The 18,700-nt window shown below is 42.2% G+C and overlaps 2 protein-coding genes across 4 annotated transcripts; one reads left to right on the forward strand and one right to left on the reverse strand.

The window, feature by feature from the left end:
- Nucleotides 1–5,230: 5,230 nt before the first annotated feature.
- On the forward strand, nucleotides 5,231–10,920 carry drd4b (dopamine receptor D4b). 2 transcript variants are annotated; one of them, XM_034581106.1, is made up of 4 exons: nucleotides 5,231–5,644; nucleotides 6,753–6,865; nucleotides 7,465–8,060; nucleotides 10,626–10,920. In XM_034581106.1, exons 1-4 carry the CDS (start codon nucleotides 5,336–5,338, stop codon nucleotides 10,850–10,852), a joined length of 1,245 nt encoding a protein of 414 aa, XP_034436997.1. In that variant the 5' UTR covers nucleotides 5,231–5,335; the 3' UTR covers nucleotides 10,853–10,920. The 2 variants fall into 2 exon arrangements, with proteins under 2 accessions (XP_034436997.1, XP_034436998.1); XM_034581107.1 differs by having other exon boundaries at nucleotides 5,540–5,644; nucleotides 6,456–6,865.
- Nucleotides 10,921–14,675: 3,755 nt separating this feature from the next.
- On the reverse strand, nucleotides 14,676–18,637 carry sirt3 (sirtuin 3). 2 transcript variants are annotated; one of them, XM_034581108.1, is made up of 8 exons: nucleotides 18,410–18,637; nucleotides 18,236–18,281; nucleotides 17,486–17,665; nucleotides 17,160–17,392; nucleotides 16,980–17,080; nucleotides 16,390–16,551; nucleotides 15,379–15,588; nucleotides 14,676–14,757 (listed from the first exon to the last, which is right to left on the reverse strand). In XM_034581108.1, exons 1-8 carry the CDS (start codon nucleotides 18,486–18,488, stop codon nucleotides 14,734–14,736), a joined length of 1,035 nt encoding a protein of 344 aa, XP_034436999.1. In that variant the 5' UTR covers nucleotides 18,489–18,637; the 3' UTR covers nucleotides 14,676–14,733. The 2 variants fall into 2 exon arrangements, with proteins under 2 accessions (XP_034436999.1, XP_034437000.1); XM_034581109.1 differs by lacking the exon at nucleotides 18,236–18,281 and having other exon boundaries at nucleotides 18,410–18,519.
- Between the last annotated feature and the right edge of the window lie 63 nt (nucleotides 18,638–18,700).

Consider the following 18,700-nt stretch of genomic DNA (forward strand, 5'->3'; position numbering starts at 1 on the left):
TTCTAACATAGTGCGAATACAAAAATATTCACAATGATATTTACAGTACAATAGCATTTCTTAAAAAATAATACATTTGCATACTGGACAGCACTCTTCTCAGAAAGTGAACAAATGTGGCGAAAGGTCTGCACCAATACTGCTTTTAAAAACCACTTCTTCAACAGCAGTGATGGATAAAACTGTATTTGTCCTCTCCTATTTTATGAATTTCCTGTGCCATCAAAAGCAAAACTCTGAAGTTCGACACTTTATTTAGGACAGTAGTGGCCTATCATTTTTATCCCAGCGATCCTTGCTGGATGTGTGCTATGAACAACGGTACTATTACTATTATTTATTGCTTCAGGACAACATTTGGATCATTATGCTGAGAATTTCTGTTTTGGAGTAAGCTGAAGAAATGCAAAAACAAAAATAAATCTCTGAAGTTCTGTCAGTTCGGCCAGTGAAATCGCACTATGTTAGTTATGTCTTTATTCGCACTGTCTTTATTCATCTTCACCTCGTCTTTCTGTGCAGCCACACACACACACACACACACACACACACACACACACACACACACACACACACACACACACACACACACACACACACACACACTCACACACTTTCTGTTCTTCAGGTTCTCCTCTTCATCCCGAGGCTTTGTGACGATGTGTGAGAAGCTAATTGCTGCCGACTTTATTCTAATGAATTCACGCCACCTTCACTCTGAGCTTTAAAAGGACGTTCTGTGTGTGTGATGTCTATAACGTCGTGAACGTCACTCGTGAATAAGCCTGTGAAAGTGAACAAAGACAACACAGACCAATAAAGTGTTTGAATTCAACTCACAGAGTTGTTCAGTGTAGTAGTCGTAGTAATGTTTTATGAGTGTAGTACAGTACCAGAGTAGAATGACAATAGAACCAGTCAAGTTTATTATGTTTCACATGTTTAAACAAATACAGTTAACTAATTATCTGATCTTCTAAGACCAGTTTCTCCTGGTGTTTGATCTTTATTCTAGTTTCTCCTGGTGTTTGATCTTTATTCTAGTTTCTCCTGGTGTTTGATCTTTATTCTAGTTTCTCCTGGTGATTGATCTTTATTCTTGTTTCTCCTGGTGTTTGATCTTTATGCTAGTTTCTCCTGGTGTTTGATCTTTATTCTTGTTTCTCCTGGTGTTTGATCTTTATTCTAGTTTCTCCTGGTGTTTGATCTTTATTCTAGTTTCTCCTGGTGTTTGATCTTTATTCTAGTTTCTCCTGGTGACTGATCTTTATGCTAGTTTCTCCTGGTGTTTGATCTTTATTCTAGTTTCTCCTGGTGTTTGATCTTTATTCTAGTTTCTCCTGGTGACTGATCTTTATTCTAGTTTCTCCTGGTGTTTGATCTTTATTCTAGTTTCTCCTGGTGACTGATCTTTATTCTAGTTTCTCCTGGTGTTTGATCTTTATTCTAGTTTCTCCTGGTGTTTGATCTTTATTCTTGTTTCTCCTGGTGTTTGATCTTTATTCTAGTTTCTCCTGGTGTTTGATCTTTATTCTTGTTTCTCCTGGTGTTTGATCTTTATTCTAGTTTCTCCTGGTGTTTGATCTATATTCTAGTTTCTCCTGGTGTTTGATCTTTATTCTGGTTTCTCCTGGTGATTGATCTTTATTCTAGTTTCTCCTGGTGTTTGATCTTTATTCTAGTTTCTCCTGGTGACTGATCTTTATTCTAGTTTCTCCTGGTGTTTGAACTTTATTCTAGTTTCTCCTGGTGACTGATCTTTATGCTAGTTTCTCCTGGTGTTTGATCTTTATTCTAGTTTCTCCTGGTGTTTGATCTTTATTCTTGTTTCTCCTGGTGTTTGATCTTTATTCTAGTTTCTCCTGGTGTTTGATCTTTATTCTAGTTTCTCCTGGTGACTGATCTTTATGCTAGTTTCTCCTGGTGTTTGATCTTTATTCTAGTTTCTCCTGGTGACTGATCTTTATGCTAGTTTCTCCTGGTGTTTGATCTTTATTCTAGTTTCTCCTGGTGATTGATCTTTATTCTAGTTTCTCCTGGTGTTTGATCTTTATTCTAGTTTCTCCTGGTGTTTGATCTTTATTCTTATTTCTCCTGGTGACTGATCTTTATTCTTATTTCTCCTGGTGACTGATCTTTATTCTAGTTTCTCCTGGTGTTTGATCTTTATTCTTGTTTCTCTTGGTGACTGATCTTTATTCTTGTTTCTCCTGGTGACTGATCTTTATTCTTGTTTCTCCTGGTGATTGATCTTTATTCTAGTTTCTCCTGGTGTTTGATCTTTATTCTATTTTCTCCTAGTGTTTGATCTTTATTCTATTTTCTCCTGGTGTTTGATCTTTATTCTAGTTTCTCCTGGTGTTTGATCTTTATTCTAGTTTCTCCTGGTGACTGATCTTTATTCTAGTTTCTCCTGGTGTTTGATCTTTATTCTAGTTTCTCCTGGTGACTGATCTTTATGCTAGTTTCTCCTGGTGTTTGATCTTTATTCTAGTTTCTCCTGGTGATTGATCTTTATTCTAGTTTCTCCTGGTGTTTGATCTTTATTCTAGTTTCTCCTGGTGATTGATCTTTATTCTTATTTCTCCTGGTGACTGATCTTTATTCTAGTTTCTCCTGGTGTTTGATCTTTATTCTTGTTTCTCTTGGTGACTGATCTTTATTCTTGTTTCTCCTGGTGACTGATCTTTATTCTTGTTTCTCCTGGTGATTGATCTTTATTCTAGTTTCTCCTGGTGTTTGATCTTTATTCTATTTTCTCCTGGTGTTTGATCTTTATTCTATTTTCTCCTGGTGTTTGATCTTTATTCTAGTTTCTCCTGGTGTTTGATCTTTATTCTAGTTTCTCCTGGTGACTGATCTTTATTCTAGTTTCTCCTGGTGTTTGATCTTTATTCTAGTTTCTCCTGGTGACTGATCTTTATGCTAGTTTCTCCTGGTGTTTGATCTTTATTCTAGTTTCTCCTGGTGATTGATCTTTATTCTAGTTTCTCCTGGTGTTTGATCTTTATTCTAGTTTCTCCTGGTGATTGATCTTTATTCTAGTTTCTCCTGGTGTTTGATCTTTATTCTTGTTTCTCCTGGTGTTTGATCTTTATTCTAGTTTCTCCTGGTGTTTGATCTTTATTCTAGTTTCTCCTGGTGTTTGATCTTTATTCTTATTTCTCCTGGTGACTGATCTTTATTCTAGTTTCTCCTGGTGTTTGATCTTTATTCTATTTTCTCCTGGTGTTTGATCTTTATTCTAGTTTCTCCTGGTGTTTGATCTTTATTCTAGTTTCTCCTGGTGACTGATCTTTATTCTAGTTTCTCCTGGTGTTTGATCTTTATTCTAGTTTCTCCTGGTGACTGATCTTTATGCTAGTTTCTCCTGGTGTTTGATCTTTATTCTAGTTTCTCCTGGTGATTGATCTTTATTCTAGTTTCTCCTGGTGTTTGATCTTTATTCTAGTTTCTCCTGGTGATTGATCTTTATTCTAGTTTCTCCTGGTGTTTGATCTTTATTCTTGTTTCTCCTGGTGTTTGATCTTTATTCTAGTTTCTCCTGGTGTTTGATCTTTATTCTAGTTTCTCCTGGTGTTTGATCTTTATTCTTATTTCTCCTGGTGACTGATCTTTATTCTAGTTTCTCCTGGTGTTTGATCTTTATTCTTGTTTCTCCTGGTGACTGATCTTTATTCTTGTTTCTCCTGGTGATTGATCTTTATTCTAGTTTCTCCTGGTGTTTGATCTTTATTCTATTTTCTCCTGGTGTTTGATCTTTATTCTAGTTTCTCCTGGTGTTTGATCTTTATTCTAGTTTCTCCTGGTGACTGATCTTTATTCTAGTTTCTCCTGGTGTTTGATCTTTATTCTAGTTTCTCCTGGTGACTGATCTTTATGCTAGTTTCTCCTGGTGTTTGATCTTTATTCTAGTTTCTCCTGGTGATTGATCTTTATTCTAGTTTCTCCTGGTGTTTGATCTTTATTCTAGTTTCTCCTGGTGTTTGATCTTTATTCTAGTTTCTCCTGGTGATTGATCTTTATTCTAGTTTCTCCTGGTGTTTGATCTTTATTCTAGTTTCTCCTGGTGTTTGATCTTTATTCTAGTTTCTCCTGGTGTTTGATCTTTATTCTAGTTTCTCCTGGTGTTTGATCTTTATTCTTATTTCTCCTGGTGACTGATCTTTATTCTAGTTTCTCCTGGTGTTTGATCTTTATTCTAGTTTCTCCTGGTGTTTGATCTTTATTCTAGTTTCTCCTGGTGTTTGATCTTTATTCTTGTTTCTCTTGGTGACTGATCTTTATTCTTGTTTCTCCTGGTGTTTGATCTTTATTCTAGTTTCTCCTGGTGTTTGATCTTTATTCTAGTTTCTCCTGGTGATTGATCTTTATTCTAGTTTCTCCTGGTGATTGATCTTTATTCTGGTTTCTCCTGGTGTTTGATCTTTATTCTTGTTTCTCCTGGTGACTGATCTTTATTCTAGTTTCTCCTGGTGATTGATCTTTATTCTAGTTTCTCCTGGTGTTTGATCTTTATTCTAGTTTCTCCTGGTGTTTGATCTTTATTCTAGTTTCTCCTGGTGACTGATCTTTATTCTAGTTTCTCCTGGTGTTTGATCTTTATTCTAGTTTCTCCTGGTGTTTGATCTTTATTCTAGTTTCTCCTGGTGTTTGATCTATATTCTAGTTTCTCCTGGTGATGATCTTTATTCTTGTTTCTCCTGGTGTTTGATCTTTATTCTAGTTTCTCCTGGTGTTTGATCTTTATTCTAGTTTCTCCTGGTGTTTGATCTTTATTCTAGTTTCTCCTGGTGTTTGATCTTTATTCTTGTTTCTCTTGGTGACTGATCTTTATTCTAGTTTCTCCTGGGGACTGATCTATATTCTAGTTTCTCCTGGTGTTTGATCTTTATTCTAGTTTCTCCTGGTGTTTGATCTTTATTCTAGTTTCTCCTGGTGATGATCTTTATTCTAGTTTCTCCTGGGGACTGATCTCTGTTTCTTGCAGCTCAGACACATGATTGGTCTCCACAGTTTCCTGCTGGAACAGCTGATGTCCTGACTCTTCCCGCAGAGCAGCGCAGCCTCATAAGTGGATTTGATGGATTTAAGCTCCTGATTCCTCCTGCAGGAGGAAACTGAGGAGACACACGAAGCTGCAGCGGTTCGTCACAGTCCAGTAAATGTGCGTCAGGCGCTGGAGGAGCCGCACGAGGCTGTGCGTCTGGAGCTCGGAGCGCGCGGAGCGCACGGGGCTCGGAGCAGAGACTGACCGGCTCCGAGGAGCGTCTTCACGGGGAAACTCAGCCACACGTCCCCGGAGAGTCTCCAGGCTGCTGGACACGGCTCATAGATGAAAAACACACCGGAGAGAGACGCTCTTCTTCGGACAAGCAGCGCGTCAGTCCCCGCACCGGGGACCATGTCGGTCAACTCCTCGGACCTGAACCACACGGTGCCGGTGGCCACTCGTTATAACGTCCCCGCGCTCATCCTCGGTATCTTACTCATTGTGGTCATCACCGGGGGAAACGTGCTCGTGTGTCTGAGCGTGCACGTGGAGAAGGCGTTAAAAACCACCACCAACTATTTCATCGTCAGTTTAGCGGCTGCAGATCTGATGCTGGCGCTGATGGTTCTACCGCTGTTCGTCTACTCCGAGGTGAGAGATGGCGGTCAGAGGTCAGAGGGTCAGAGGTCAGAGAGTCAGAGGTCAGAGGGTCAGAGGTCAGAGGGTCAGAGGGTCTGAGGGTCTGAGGGTCTACTGGAGAGAGTGTGTGTGTCAGTGTGTGTGTGTGTTTATGTGTGTGTGTGTGTGTGTGTGTGTGTGTGTGTGTGGTCTGCTGTAGCAGCTTCTACACTGAAGTTTTACGAAAACAGAGACAAGAGGAAACAAAGAGACACAAAACAACCACATGACTACAGAGATGCACAAAAACATCACGAAGACACAAAATAACAAAACTATCACAAAAAGATAAAAAGATGCAGAGACACAAACAATCAAATACAAAACAACTACAAAAGACACAAAAGAAACAGAGATGCATGAGATGCTAAATTCAAAAAGACCAGCAAACCAACAATGAAGGGAAACAATATGACAACAGTGTGACTGTGTTGTTTTGTGTTTCTTTGTGCATCTTGCTCATTTGTAGGAGGGTTGTGGGTCTATGCAAGAACATCTAACACACTAAACAAACACATTTTCAGATTATCTTGGGTAAAATTATAAATAGGATCAACATTTGGACTAATCTGGTCAGAGGCCAGTGGCAGAAACAATCGACCACGTCAGAAAGTAAAGAGGCCAAGCAGCTCTGAGCCGAGCTGTGTCTCTCACCTCTTCACTCAGGGCTCAAGACTCGGGCAGGGGGGATTCACACGGGGTTGTCAGCAGAGGCATCATCATAAATCACAATATTTCCAGTCAATATAAAGGTTTCAAAGGTGTAATATCTGTCTTATTAAAGTATTAGAGCCGTCTGAACACCTCCCTGCTGAGGCCTCCCTCCACTCCTCTTTAATCTGGTTACCTGGACCAGTTAATCTGCTGGTTTGTCCGCTGCCACTCGCTGGATTAAAAAAGCTTCCCTGGTTCTCTCGGAGGAAAAAGTCAGAAGAGGAGAAAGTGGAGAGAGTTTCTGAAGGAGGAATGTTTTTATCCTAACAGGAGCTGCAGTGGTGCAAGAGGATTACACACTGGAGATCTGGGCCAGCTAATGAGGGTGTGTGTGTCTGTGTGTGTCTGTGTGTGTGGCTGTGTGTAGTTTCAGGGTGGAGTTTGGACCTTGAACATGCTGATGTGTGACGGCCTGATGACCATGGATGTGTTGCTGTGCACAGCTTCCATATTCAACCTGTGTGCCATCAGTGTGGACAGGTATGTGTGTGTGTGTGTGTGTGTGTGTGTGTGTGTGTGTGTGTGTGTGTGTGTGTGTCTGTCATTGTTTTTAAAAGTTGAAGCAAAAGACTGAAACTTTCTCATTTTGCATGAGACCATGAATCTCAATATAAAACATCTGTAGTTTATTATTCTTCTGTAAACACAAGTTCTTAATATAAGATATAAATCAGAACGAGTACTTTGAGTAAATGAACATTTCCTGCTTTAACATGTTTGTTTGCCCCCAAAAAATTCAGTTGTTCCTTGATTTCAGTAACTAAGCAACACTTGAACTTATTTCCTGGAATATAAACCGATAACACATCTTTGTGAAGTAACATCAGGAGTCAGTGTTCTACATGTTTTCATCAGCCTCAGCAGCAGCTCACAGATAAAGAGCCTGATGTTGGATGGTGGAGACCAAAACAGATATAAAAGAGAGGGAACACTGGGCTTAAAAACTCAATGAAACAGACGTCACATGTTTGATTCCTAAGTGTGTCCAGTAGAAATACAAAGCTGTGGAGGGATAAACAGACATTTACTGCAGCCAATGAAATGTTCTGTACCACGTTAACTGTTGTTTTGTTCTGCAGGTTCATCGCTGTGTCCATCCCTCTGAATTATAACCGTAAGCATGTGGACCAGCGTCAGCTCGTCCTGCTGTCGGCCACATGGCTGCTGGCCCTGGCCGTGGCCTCACCCGTCCTCTTCGGCATCAACAACGTGCCCGACCGCGACCCCAGCGAGTGCAAGCTGGAGGACAGCAACTATATTGTTTATTCCTCCGTCTGCTCCTTCTTCATCCCCTGCCCCATCATGCTCCTGCTCTACTTTGGTGTTTTCCGCGGGCTGCAGCACTGGGAGGAGGCTCGTAGAGCCAAACTACGCAGCAGCATCGAGGCCTGCAGGAAGCTGCAGCACGCCGCCGTCGCCACCGCCCTCCCCCCGCTGGCGGGCACCATCCCCGGGCCTCTGCCCATGCCTCTGCCCAGGATCATCGAGAGGGACTTGGCCCAGTCTCGGCTGGACGATTCAGACGACTGCAGAAAGCAGGAGATTCCTTATCCTCGGAAGTACAGAGAGAACTCGGTCCCCACGCTGACTTTCAGCCAACTGCAGCGGAGGAAGAAGAGAGCGAAGATCAACAGCAGGGAGAGGAAGGCCATGAGGGTGCTGCCTGTCGTAGTAGGTGAGTGAACCTGAGAGGACGTCGTCTGCAGCAGCAATAACTCAAATAACGTCCAAGGACCATTAATCCCTGAGATCTGCATCAGCCCGGGAAACCCATCTGGGTCAGGATCTAATACAAAGTGGCCCTGAAACACAACAAGAGCTAAAGTGATCCACTCTGTGCACGAGAAGCCACAGCAACACAAACAACAAGTTCTTTCCTCAGTACAAAGTGTTTAATATGTTTCAGTTTGATGGTGAGACGTGGGACAGAAGAGCGCCCCCTGTTGTTTACAGCCTCATCTCCTCATGATTTCTACAAACACGTTTTCTTTAGTTCCTCTTGAATATTTGTGAGGAAACAGATCAGCTGCTGTTTCAAAAGTAACAATCGACTCATTCAGGGAGAAATTCCAGTGAAATTGTTCTGAGCAGCAGGTGAAGTGTTGAAGTGCTGAATATTTCAATAAGGTGAAAATCCACACTGCAGCAGTTGGGAGTAATTACACTGAAGTGTGTGTGTGTGTGTGTGTGTGTGTGTGTGTGTGTGTGTGTGTGTGTGTCATGTTTCATCTTCATTTTGTTTCCTGGTTTTTCTTTCACGTGTGAACGAGAGAGTTGTGGCGTCTGTGTGTTTACAGGTTAATGATTGTTTGTGTTGTGGCTCGTGTCACTCAGGATAACAGTCACTTCTGATTGGCCATCTTTCAACGAGCGGCGCCATTATAGCTTAAAGCCTTCAATCCAATTATTATGCAACAGACGATCTGAGCGTCTCATGTGAGTCTGCTCTGGCTTCTTCTCTGTTCTGAACAATAACACACAGCTACTTTCATTCTGTTGTTTCCGTCATCCGTGTTCAAACTGCAGCTGAGCAGAGGTTAGTAGATGTCTGACAGTAACTGGAGGTAAAAGACAATAAGACCATTCAAACTAAAGGTTTCAGTAAAGCCCGAGTGCTGAGCACAAGCTGTCATCAGAGTCACGTGAGGCTGAACACTAAAACCAGCATGGTCCTGTGTTCACTGTGAACTGAGCTGTCGTCTGTTTCTTCTCTGGTGACAGAGGACGACTCACAGAACACACACCATTCTGTATATTTCACATGTTCAGTCTGAGTGAGGCGTTAATATTCTGCTTCCTCACGTGATTCCTCTACAGGAGCAGTCGTCATCTGTCTTTTCATTTGATTAATGATCAGACGATATCTCTGATCTTGAAATTCCTTGTTCACCCCTGAGCAGTGATCTCCTGCTGTCGCCTCCTGAAATTCTGCCTGAACTACATTTACAGAACAACCCAGTTGTCATGATCCGGCCTCAATGCATCTTATGAATATCAAGTGTGTCCCACTGACAGCAGAGCCGGGACACAGGACCTAACCTGTCTCCTGGAGTAAAAGGACACATCTCATCCTCTCTCAACACTAATAAATCATCAGCTCCAGGAGACGTCAGCCGAGACAAACGTCCTCAGTTTGATTCAGTGTTCACAGGTGATGAGGGAAATGAGAAGCGGTATGCTGGGCTATCAGCGTAGAGACGCTCTCACCAGTTTGTTCTGGAGGATTCGGTTTAGGCTGAGCTGTAAATCATCTTTTCACCCTGAGGTGAGACAGAGACGGAATTAGCTTCTGTCCTTGTGTTCACTTTATGCACAGCGTTCACAGAGGAGCATCATTTGGTTTGAGCCTCTGACTCTTCTCCTTCTCTCCTCACCATGAAAACAGATGGTTCTCTTGTGAGTGGCAGAGGAAGAGAAAGATTCCAAAAGACCGAGAGTGAAACTATCTGATGAACGTCACAGAAACGTTCTTTGATGTGACGGAGAGATCACAGACATGTAGACGGGTCAGGGTTAGGGTTAACCCCTCCACACTGACTACTCCACCATGTTTTCACCACAGCCCATACTTTCTTTATTTCCTCTTTATGTAAAGGTGTTTTTCACCTGTAGACTACAAATGAAACTTGCACAGTTTAAAGGCACAAACCTAAATTCTCAAACTTGAAAAATAACTGTAGTTGTGTGATTGTACCCAGCAGCACATCTGTCAGCAGCTGGAGATGAAGCTGCAGCAACGACTGAGTTTAAACTGTTGGAGTAAAAGTGAATTTTGAATTGTAAGCTCTGAGAGTCTGAGTTCACAGTTAAAAAGCAGACGGCAGGTGCTGTAGGTTTATTTCTGGAGTGTTAACGAGGAGGGTAATTATACAGCGGCTTCACACTTTGGTGTGATGGATGATTCGGGCTCACAGCTCCACATGTTCCCTTTGGATTCAAACTAACTTTGACTGAAGAAAATCCTGCTTCACATCTGCCTTTTGTAAATCTGGACCTTGATGAGCAGAGCTACATCAAAATGTACCTTTACAAACCTCATCTTAATTCTTTGAGACCTTTGACATTTCATATTATTTCCTTCACTAAGGACGTCTGACTGTCAGTTAGTTAGTTGGTTAGCAGGTTTATGCACAAACTACTGGTCAGATTACCATGAGACGTGTCAGGGAACTTGTCACATGTCACATGGCGGATTATTGAATTGAACTACCTACATTTCCCTTCTCATATGTTCATGCAGGTTGCTTCCTGTTCTGCTGGACGCCGTTCTTCGTCGTCCACACAACACGAGCTTTGTGTTTGACCTGCGCCATCCCGCCCGGTCTGATGAGCACCGTCACCTGGCTGGGCTACGTCAACAGTGCTCTCAACCCCATCATCTACACCATCTTCAACACCGAGTTCAAGAAATTCTTCAAGAAATGTTTCCGCAGCTGCTGCTGGCTGCAGCTTTCACTGAGGCGCTGAGATCAAGGAGGGAGACTGGATACGAGCAGACGTCAGGAACAGGAAGGTGTTCGGCTCAGATGATCTTGATGCAGCTTCCAGTTGAACCCATTGACTGTTGTGTGAGCGCTGCCAGGCTGCAGATGGAGGCCGGTCAATGAGGACGACTGATCTGACCACAGATGAACGTTCAGCCTGTTCTTCAGTGTTTGTAAAACGCTGCTCCTGGTGATGTGGGTCTGATTTCTGAGACTCTCTGTCCAAACCAAATGTTTGAGCAGGAAGCTGCTGACTCTTCTGTCTGAGAGGAGGAGATCATTGAGATCTGAGATCCAGTGAACGATGTGGATTCTAATCAAAGACTGAATGAGCTTCCACAGGACGACTCTGAGCTGAAAGCTTCATCACGACGGACACACACATGTAGGAAGTCATGACACTGAAGCGGCTGCATGAAGGAAGTGAGGTCTTCCCCTGAAGTCAGAGATCTGAAGCATCACTTTACTTCCTGTGCGAGCTGCAGTCTGAGCGCTCTTCACTTTCTCTGCTCTCACAATCTGTCGTCATCTTTCTTGTTGTGTTCGCTTGGTCTGTGGCTTGTTTGAATATTTGATCCTGTTTTTACACTGAAGAACTTTGCATGACTACGTCCTGTCATCGTCATCGACAGGGGCGGAGTCTCCCAGTACCTGCTGTTTATTGGTTTAGAGACGAGGGCGTCTGACGTCAGCTCGGCTCGTGACCACATTACTAATGGTTCAAATTACAATGAAATATTTTGTCTACTCTCCTAATGTGCCACCACGGCTCATTTTGACATTCTTCTTCTATTGTTGCATTAATGTTGACGTGTTTTAATGTGTAAATAAAGTGAAGCCGGTTCCGTCTGATCCAGGAACAGCTCATCTGACCTGCTGCTGTTTCAGTCCACACGAGGCTGATGTGACATTTAAGTCAAACTATCTGTAGCTGTTAAAAATACTGAGAACATTCAACAGTCAAAACATTTTAAACTGGTCAGGAACACGTTTCTGTTCCATATTCAAAAGCTCAGTGTAAACACACTGACATCCAGACTTCACGGAAATGACAAACAGGGTTTTAATAAAAAGCAGGAAATGACCATTTTAATTCTGAAATGAGTATTATTATGAAAACATTTCTTTTTTTATGACTAAATACCAAATTATTTTAAGACAAAATCACAATTGTCATTTGAATGTATTTATACAATGTTGTGTGAAAACATTGTTAAAATGAGAGGCAGCAGCTGGAGAGAAGGTTGTTGTTCAAATGGAATCTTTGAGATGTATGTATGATGTTAAATAGATTTTAGTGTGTGTTTGTACTTGTGACTGTGCCATGACCACGAATTCAGTGGAAGCCTTTCTAATAAAAGACGTCATCTTTCTACTGCTCAGCTCAGTTTCAGGTCATTTTGTAACAAACAGCCCGGAACCAGAACCAGAAGGGCAGAGAATCATCAGAGTCACAACGTTTATTTCATTTAACACCATGTTCTTCTGTTTTATTGAACAACTACCAGCTGCCTGCTCATGCATCAATTTAGTCATTTCCATCAGGCAGTTGGGTTTCAGTGCCTTAGGACCTCGTCCATAATGGAAGCACGTCGAGGGTAAGTATCCAAATATGTAATCTACTGGAAAAATACCAGAGTAGCGTGAATCATTGTGTAAGTGTGTTTGTATATTGGCCAAAATTACTAGATTTTTGAATTCATCTGCTTCAGAAGTTCAGTGCAGCTGTTGAACCTGGAAGTTCCAATAGTTTGAACTGGGTGGTTGATTGTTTCAAATAGATGTTCTGGGCTTTTACTACCCGTAATGACCTGAAGGGGCCAGTAGGGGGCCTCAGAGTATGAAAACAGTCACTCCGGACTTTTTCACTCTGTCCATTTTAAGAAATGTGTTATTGAAATGTCTCGTTTCGTGCTTCCTCTCCGTATGATGTCATCTCTCAGCCCCACCCAGCCGGTACCAGTCCAGCCTCCTGTGTCAAGGTAACATGACTGTGTGTGTGTAGAGGTGCAGGAGGGGGGGTGGAGAGCGAAGAGATGATTGATGGGTTAGGGTTAGGGCTGAACAACACAACGATGCTATATATATATATATATATATATATGTTGAAGTGTTAAGCATCACATGGGCCCACAACCCCCCTACATTGTTCACATAATAGTACAAATATTGACAGTAGCTGCTTAGTGCAGGATTGAATCTTGAATTTAAGAATCTTGGAAGATCAATGGCATGGTCATATAAAAGGATCAAAGGCGTGGTCATGTTAAAGGATCAAAGGCGTGGTCATATAAAAGGATCAACGGTATGACCATTTCAAGATTAAAGCCAATCAGTACTTCAAAGCACGGTCCACTATATATAGAGCATACGTATGGTGAAATATCACTGCAACCTACAACAGAGGTCTTCAACTTTCTTCCACGAGGTGTCTTCATCTCACAGCAGCATGCCACAACAAGGGCAGAAACAGAGAGAACTTTTTTAAGGACCAGGTTTATTGGACATTTGTCCAGTTTCTGCAGTCCATTGATGATGAAATCACCTCCAAGCAGAAAGGAAAGAAACAAGGAAACAAATGGAGGAGGACGAGAGGGAACTCAATGAGAGAGTAATGGAGGAGGAGGAGGAGGAGGAGGAACTCAGTGACTAGAAGAAACAACTCCATGAGCAAAAGAAAGAGTTGGAAGAGGAGAGGAAACGAATGGAGGAGGAGAAAAAGAAGAAAAAAATAAATAAACTGTGTATATATGTGTGTGTATATATATATATATATATATATGTGTGTATATAAGTAAATATTAGGCAACATTTAGGAGTGCATGTTTATTTGAACTGAATTCATTACATTACATTTGACACTTTTATCCGAATCACAATCAGTGCATCAACCATGAGGAACAAACCAGAACAAGAATCACGTCGGTACATTAACTTCAAAAAGCCAAACTACAAAGTGCAACATGTAAGTGCAACTAACTTTGTATTATTTCCTGACTCTTGTTGAGGGTTAACAACAGTCCTACTGCTGAAAATAGTCCTCCCCCCCCAAAAAACATTATTATTATTAAAATTAAGCTATAATGTGTCTTCCAGTTAAAACCCTTGGTGTGGTGGTTCTGATCTTCCATATAAAGGCCAACACAAAGTCTGCAGCTGCACTTCTTATAAAGCATTTTGACACAACATTAAAACAAACTGGAGGCAGATAAATAAAAAACAATATTGTTCATCTTCACTGTGGGTTAGGGTTAGGGTACAACAGTTCTTGTTACCAGTGTATCCCTCCGCCACCCAGTGCAGTTTCCCTGTACATATTTCTACATACTTTCCCCCCAGATTCATATCAGGTCACTGTGACCTTTGACCTTTGACCACTGAAACGTAATCACTTTATCTGAAGTGACAACTGATCCAAAGTTGTATTTACCTGTATTTACATGTATTTACCTGTATTTACCTGTATTTACATGTATTTACATGTATTTACCTGTACCTGTATTTACCTGTATTTACATGTATTTACCTGTACCTGTATTTACCTGTATTTACATGTATTTACCTGTATTTACCTGTATTTACATGTATTTACCTGTACCTGTATTTACCTGTATTTACATGTATTTACATGTATTTACCTGTACCTGTATTTACCTGTATTTACCTGTATTTCAGTGACAGTTCAATGAGGAAATGTCTGTTTCACTGCAGCAGGTCATTATTCAAGTCTCCCTGACGTAAGCGCGACTTCTGTCAGAACGTGATCCAACAACAATGTGCACAGAAAGTCACGTGACTTTTACTTTTCGGTGTTGAGTGCAGGGATGAAAAGTGAAACCTGCAGCTTGATGAAGTGAAACGTTCTCACTCCTCTGTCTTTGTTGTCGCCTGCAGAAAAACGTACACACAGAAACAGGAGAGAGAATTTTAGTGTCGCCCGCTCAGCACATCTGTCAAAAACTCAGGCCTCGTTCAGACCTGGTCCTGAGAGATCCCAGTGATCCGCTCTGCACTCGTCTGATCACACCTGAATGGGTCTCCTGGGATCATGTGATCACATCTCACTTCCTGCTCTACCCAACAAACACGAGCCACATTTCTGTGAATGTTTGAACGACCAAACTCAGGCGAGAGATCCGTGCAGGTATTTACAGGAGGAGTTTCTTTGCTTTGTTAGAGTTGGATAAGAAAAGTCACATCACTACAGTCAGCAGGCAGTTAGCTTAGCTTAGCATTAAGACAGGAAACAGGGGAAACACTGGCTCCGTCCAAAGGTGAAAAAACAAACACCAACGAGATCCAATCAATATCAATAAAAGATGCTTTTCTATTAGAAATGATTCTCCTGAATATCTGTCTGTCTTCATTCATAATCTGTGCAGCTCCATGTTCTGTATGTCCTGATGGTATAAGAGCTGTGATTCCTCTTTAGCCGTGATGACGGTTTAAGACCAAATCTTTGGATTAAATAAATAAAGTCTGCAGAGTTAAATACGGTTGTTAACAAACCTCCTGAGCAGCAGCAGCCATCACCTGGTCTAACTCCTGAGTCCAGCCCAGGGCGCCCACCAGGGCCTGCACGCCGCTCACCACGTCGCCCAGCTGAAGCACATCCTGGGGCCGGCGGCTCCAGGCGAAGGGCCCCACCGGGTCCCTGTTGATGAGCAGGCGAGGGACGGAGCTGCGCACGGCCCCTGCCAGGCTGGCGAAGGGCTCCACCTGCAGGGCAAAGAGGGAACAATAAGGGATTTTCAACATTTACTTTGTAAATGACATCGAAGGTTTTTTAAGGAATAATAAATGCATCTTGATGAAAAGAAAAAATCAGACATGTAAATGACAGACATTTATACGTCTGTGTGATTCAGTGCAGCTTGGTTGATGTGAGGAATGAGCTCCGAGGGACATTCTAGTGAATAACAACATGTATTTCGTTGTGTTTTTCACTATAAAATAAAATTGTCTTGCAGAAAAACAAACATACGGTTATTTGTCGTGTTCAGTTCATGATCACACTTTTAGCAACAAACTATTTTAATCCACAACATCAACAATCTTTATTTTAACACCCTTCTCCTCCTTTAATACAAAGCCTTTAACTTCTTGAGTGACAAGAATGGAAACACAAGACTTTAATAGATTTTTGGCTGTTTACTCATTTTTTACTTCTGCAAAACAAGATCGTTATTCCCTGTTACCTGCTGGTAATTTAAAATTTAAGTGGTGAGTGGAACACGTTCCATATGAAAGCAATATACACAGATGGAATCCACCTGGAGACTGTTTGTGTTTCCATTCAGGAACTAAAAGCTAAAATACCAAAAACCTACTGTTAAAAACATAAATAATAATATAAATAAAGATTTCACATGAAAATATAAAGAAGTATCAGTCCTGTCAGTCCCACTTTGTTTGGATGCATGTTGACAGGGCATGACGTGGTTTGAGGCTGGTGGTGCTGGTGGTGCTGGTGGTGGTGCTGGTGGTGCTGGTGGTACTGGTGGTGCTGGTGGTGCTCACCTCCAGTGACGTGCCCATGATGATCAGCAGATCTGCCAGAGGAAAGTCTGTGAGGTACTTGAAGAAATGCCGTGGAAGCTCCTCTCCGAAAAACACGATGTCAGGCTTCACCACCCCTTTACAGGTGGGACACTTAGGGACAATCCCACTCATCACATCGGGCTGAAGAGACATAGAAAGATAAAAGATATAGAATGACTGTTGGCTGATTTTAATTTGACATCTTGTTGAGGCCTTTTATTGTGACCGACCTGAGGAGCATGAAGATAACGTGCAATAATGTCAGATGTTGCTCATCGACACAGATTTAATAAGATTTAGGAACTAAATCATTTTAACTCAGGAAAAATTGGAGCAAACACAAAAGTCTTTACATTTTTATCAGTCTAACGTCAGACGAGCCAAACACAGTGTCGCATCTCGGTGGTGTGTTTCCAGTTTCAGCTGTGTTTTTTGTTTTGTTCAGATGAAAGTGCCGAGCTCACTGGAATAAAAACACTTTTAAAACATAAAAACACACATAAACTAATGAATATTTGGACTGAAGGCATCATTCAATTTCAAATCTGGGAGTTTGGGTTGAAACTCACTCGCAGATCATGGCCCTCATATTTTCTCAAGCAGACGGTGCAGGTGGCGGTGGCGAACGTACCGTGGGCCTCGACCAGCAGCTCAGGAGGAATCCCTGCCACTTGATACGCACACACAAGTTAGAGATCGTGAGCTCGGAGACAGTATCAACCGTGTGTAGTGGATTCGTAGATACATACATCTTTCCAGTCCGTCAATGTTCTGCGTGTACATCCTGAGAAGCTGCCCCTTCTTCTGAAGCAGGCGGACAAAGTGGTGGGTCAGGTTGGGCTGGTAGTTTCCTGGATACAACTCTTTGGCCAAGGCGAAGAAGGGATGAGGGTTTTGGTGGAAGAAGCCAATCTCGAATATGGCCTCCGCGTAGGGCAGGTCGTACTGCCGCAGGTTGTCATAGAGACCGCTGCCTGGAGACCTGTGAGGGAACGACAACATGCCGGATCTCCACAGTAGATTCATAGAGATACCACATGTGACAGGAGCAGGAAAACACATCAGAACTTTGTACCTGAAGTCAGGGATGCCACTCGGTGTACTAATCCCAGCGCCGGCCATCACCACCACCCTGTGGTGCTGCCGCTCTCTAATGTTTTTGGCGATGTCCTCGAGGGTCAGCTGCTCCGCCGCTGCTCCGCCACCATGGGAAAGAAGTCCTCGAGCTCCATCGCACCAGGAGAAGTTGGTTTTTCTGTGAAGAAGCAGTAAAAGAAGGAAGGAGTTTGTTTTGTCTGCATCAACTTTACTTCATATGTTATCAATTCATTGATTAATGCTTTACACTTTAAAATGACAGAAAACAGGAAAGAATATCATCCACCAATTTTTGCCAGTGTCAACATCGACATCTGCAAATGTCTCCTCTCACTAACTATGATCATTTCACTCATGAATGCATCAGTGCTACGACTTTATTCTAAATGTGCCTCCGACCTGTGGAAGACTTCACTCTCATGTTTGTTGGGTTTTTATAATGAAAGACACAATAAAGCTGATTCTGATTCAAACTGTTCGAATCGGACGGTGATATTTAACAAAGCAAAACTTTTCATTTGAGAAGCTGGAATCAGACCATGTTTGACACTTTGATTCAAATTAAAGGCTTCAACAATTCAGCATTTAACAATAATATTCCTGATTAATTAGCAATATGTGTTTTTATCAAAATAACTGAACACATTCTGTACATGTGATTTGAATTGTGATTGATTTTTAAACCTGTGGTTGAACATGAACCTGAATCCAGAGAGAAGTGAAGCACCTGAACTGAGCTGCTGCACCTGCAGCTGGACTCCCCCGACCACAACCTGCAAAACAACACAACTGTGAGTGGGTCTGTGTGTGTCTGTCTGTCTGCCTGTCTGTGTGTCTGTGTGTGTGTGTGAGAGTGTGTGTGTGTGAGTGTGTGTGTGTGTGTGTGTGTGTGTGTACTCACCCTGTGCAGAGCAGAGTCTCCTACACACACACAGTCTGACCGTTGACATTAATGAGGAGTTGACCAGAGAAGAAGCCATAATACACAACTACAGGAAACTACACAACTACAGGAAACTACACAACTACAGTGACATGCCACATTCACACATTAAGTGCAGTTGATGTAACCTAAGCTAACTGTCGCTGATATGTCCGGTCGCTCGGTTGTTAGCCACCTAGCTGTGTCAGCTAAAGATCTCCTACATTTCCCATCAGCCCCCGCTCAGCGTGAAGGGGTCCGTCGCGTTCA

This window comes from Hippoglossus hippoglossus, chromosome 3, assembly GCF_009819705.1.
Source record: "Hippoglossus hippoglossus isolate fHipHip1 chromosome 3, fHipHip1.pri, whole genome shotgun sequence".
Lineage (NCBI taxonomy): Eukaryota > Metazoa > Chordata > Actinopteri > Pleuronectiformes > Pleuronectidae > Hippoglossus > Hippoglossus hippoglossus.

Bases quoted from the DNA above. Each gene is read 5' to 3' on its own strand.
- drd4b (XM_034581106.1), top strand. From the start codon at position 5,336: ATGAAAAACACACCGGAGAGAGACGCTCTTCTTCGGACAAGCAGCGCG. The intron at 5,645-6,752 runs GTGAGAGATGGC...GGCTGTGTGTAG, and splicing joins CGCTGTTCGTCTACTCCGAG to TTTCAGGGTGGAGTTTGGAC. The intron at 6,866-7,464 runs GTATGTGTGTGT...TTTGTTCTGCAG, and splicing joins TGTGCCATCAGTGTGGACAG to GTTCATCGCTGTGTCCATCC.
- sirt3 (XM_034581108.1), bottom strand. From the start codon at position 18,488: ATGGCTTCTTCTCTGGTCAACTCCTCATTAATGTCAACGGTCAGACTG. The intron at 17,393-17,485 runs GTACAAAGTTCT...GTTCCCTCACAG, and splicing joins AGTGGCATCCCTGACTTCAG to GTCTCCAGGCAGCGGTCTCT. The intron at 16,552-16,979 runs GTGAGTTTCAAC...ATGTCTCTTCAG, and splicing joins ATGAGGGCCATGATCTGCGA to CCCGATGTGATGAGTGGGAT.